Raw genomic sequence first — 2,212 nt, forward strand, 5'->3', positions numbered from 1 at the left:
GTGTGNGTGTGNGNGNGNGNGNGNGNGGGGCGGGGGGGAGGATCAGGGGTTGCACTATATCAGACTAACAGATTCGGGGCTCGATTCAGTATGATGAAGTAGATGATTGTTAGTTAAAAAGTGAAGAAAGTGGCGGTATGGCTCTAGTTTATCGGAAGATAACTCTTAAGTTAAGGTCTGCACGAATTTTATGGAGATATAGGATTCAAAATAAATAGAGGTGATCTTCGACGAAGATGAGGATGCAGTGAATCAAAATGAAGTTACCAGCGCTCATGATATTATATGGCGTAGTAGCTGATAAATTGGAGTGGGTACGATAATCTTGGCCAAGAATTCGGGTTTAGAATCAATTTGGAAGTGACTTTGGATGCTATTGTGGGCAGACATGTGAAGTGAGTACTCCTGTTCCACAGGGGAGGGATAGCTGATCCACGAGAGGAGGCGGTGGCGCAAACAATGGTCTGCAACGCACACACAACTGTTAAGCACACAAGTGTTGCAGGTGCAATGTAGCGCACTTGGCCCAATACACCCAACGATACAATGCTGGCCGACAACAGGTGCTAGTATGCACGTTGGTTTGTATGTACGTCTGACGCATTTAACTCTATTAAAGCAGAATTCGTCATGGAACAAGGTGTTTGGATTGTATTTGAAATAGAATGGCAAGTATCTGTCCGGAGAGCGATAGAAAATAGCATGTTTTTGACCAATACTAAGTTTGATTAAGTATACGATAAGGAGATTGAAGTTTATTCACTCAGACTAGAATTCTCAGCACCACACCACATACGCATGAAAGTCACTTATACACCGCCCAGCCGCCCAGAACTGCAGGTACAGCTCACTTCAGCCACAGTAACGTTCGGTACCTACACACCGGGAGGTTCTTGGAGGCCTTGATGCACTGAGTCAGTCGCGCGAATAGGTCACTGTTTCGCGGCTTGAGAAGGAATTCAATTATGTCTTGCCGCTGCGTGATAAGTTTCCGGTCACGGCTAGGACTTCTGAACCACTCTCTGTGTATTAAATGCGAAGGTGCACGCCATGAAAGTAAGTGTGCGAAGGAAAATTTAGATCGTTTCTAGGACGTTGTCAGGAGTGCTGATGGTCTTCTCGGGTGCTTCAGCGAGCTCTGAGAAAATCTAAGGAGAAGGTAAAATTGATTCTTTCCCACCGTCAATCACCTCATGATTCTCATGATGAAATGAAGTAGTAGTTTTGTAACCCTTCTACGAGTCAAACGTTACTATATATAACCGCATAGACTGGTTCACAAACAAAGTCATCGGTTGTTGATAAAATCGTCCCGCATATACTGTGCATGACACAAAAGAGAGAATATGGGGACATTTGTACACAGATTTAAAATTCAAAAAACCGAGTCTAGATATGAGCCGAGTAAAACAATCAGATGTCAAGAAAACCATGCATATTGCATATTGATAATATTTATGTTATAAACTTGTCCTAGCTATGATCCAGTACATTCTTACATGCCAGTCTGCCAACACATGCGAACGGACACAAAGGAAGCTGGTTTCTCAAATACACGAGCATACAATAACATTTCCCTATCCGGTATGCAGACTCACAATTACTCAAATATTAAATAATTAATCCACGCAATTATATCGCATTCAACATACGCACACCAAAATAATACACTTGCTCTGTAAGGTTTAAGAGCCTTGAAGGCGGAGGTATCCAGAACTACACATGGATGGGACATTTACTAAACCGATATGACCCAGATAATCAAGACAACACATGGACAAGACAAGCTCTAAGCCAATAGACTACTTCTAAGTTACGGTACAACCGAAGTACCTCAACTTCTTGGCACCGAGAGTTGACTTTGTGCGGTTCATTATACCTGCAAATACATCCGAATACATCTGTACGTGAGAAGATAACGGAGGCCTGCCTAACATTCAACTATAAGGGTACAATGCGAAGAAAATAAAAATGCCGGAAAAGAGGCGAATATGGTTCCTGTCATGATACCCTAATATGCGTGTGTGTGAGGAAAATGTAATACCTGACAGCCTCTCTATATGGTTGGAAGTACGTATAGAGGTTGTGACTTACCAAACAAGGATAGACCTTCCTTGTACCGTTTCTGCTGTTGGCCCGCTGGGTGTGGCTCACGACGGAAGATCTGTAAGGAGCTGCGAAGTGTGTATATTCTTTATAGCGCTAATAGTTG

The 2,212-nt window shown here is 43.0% G+C and overlaps 1 protein-coding gene across 1 annotated transcript; it reads right to left on the bottom strand.

Moving 5' to 3' along the window:
- Positions 1-273: 273 nt before the first annotated feature.
- On the bottom strand, positions 274-1,901 carry SARC_10605 (hypothetical protein; the record flags this gene model as incomplete). Its single annotated transcript, XM_014295349.1, has 3 exons — positions 274-405; positions 884-1,022; positions 1,834-1,901. The coding sequence occupies 3 exons, from the start codon at positions 1,899-1,901 to the stop codon at positions 274-276; spliced, it is 339 nt and encodes a 112-aa protein (XP_014150824.1).
- Between the last annotated feature and the right edge of the window lie 311 nt (positions 1,902-2,212).

Source organism: Sphaeroforma arctica (genome assembly GCF_001186125.1).
Source record: "Sphaeroforma arctica JP610 unplaced genomic scaffold supercont1.1319, whole genome shotgun sequence".
Classification (NCBI taxonomy): domain Eukaryota; class Ichthyosporea; order Ichthyophonida; genus Sphaeroforma; species Sphaeroforma arctica.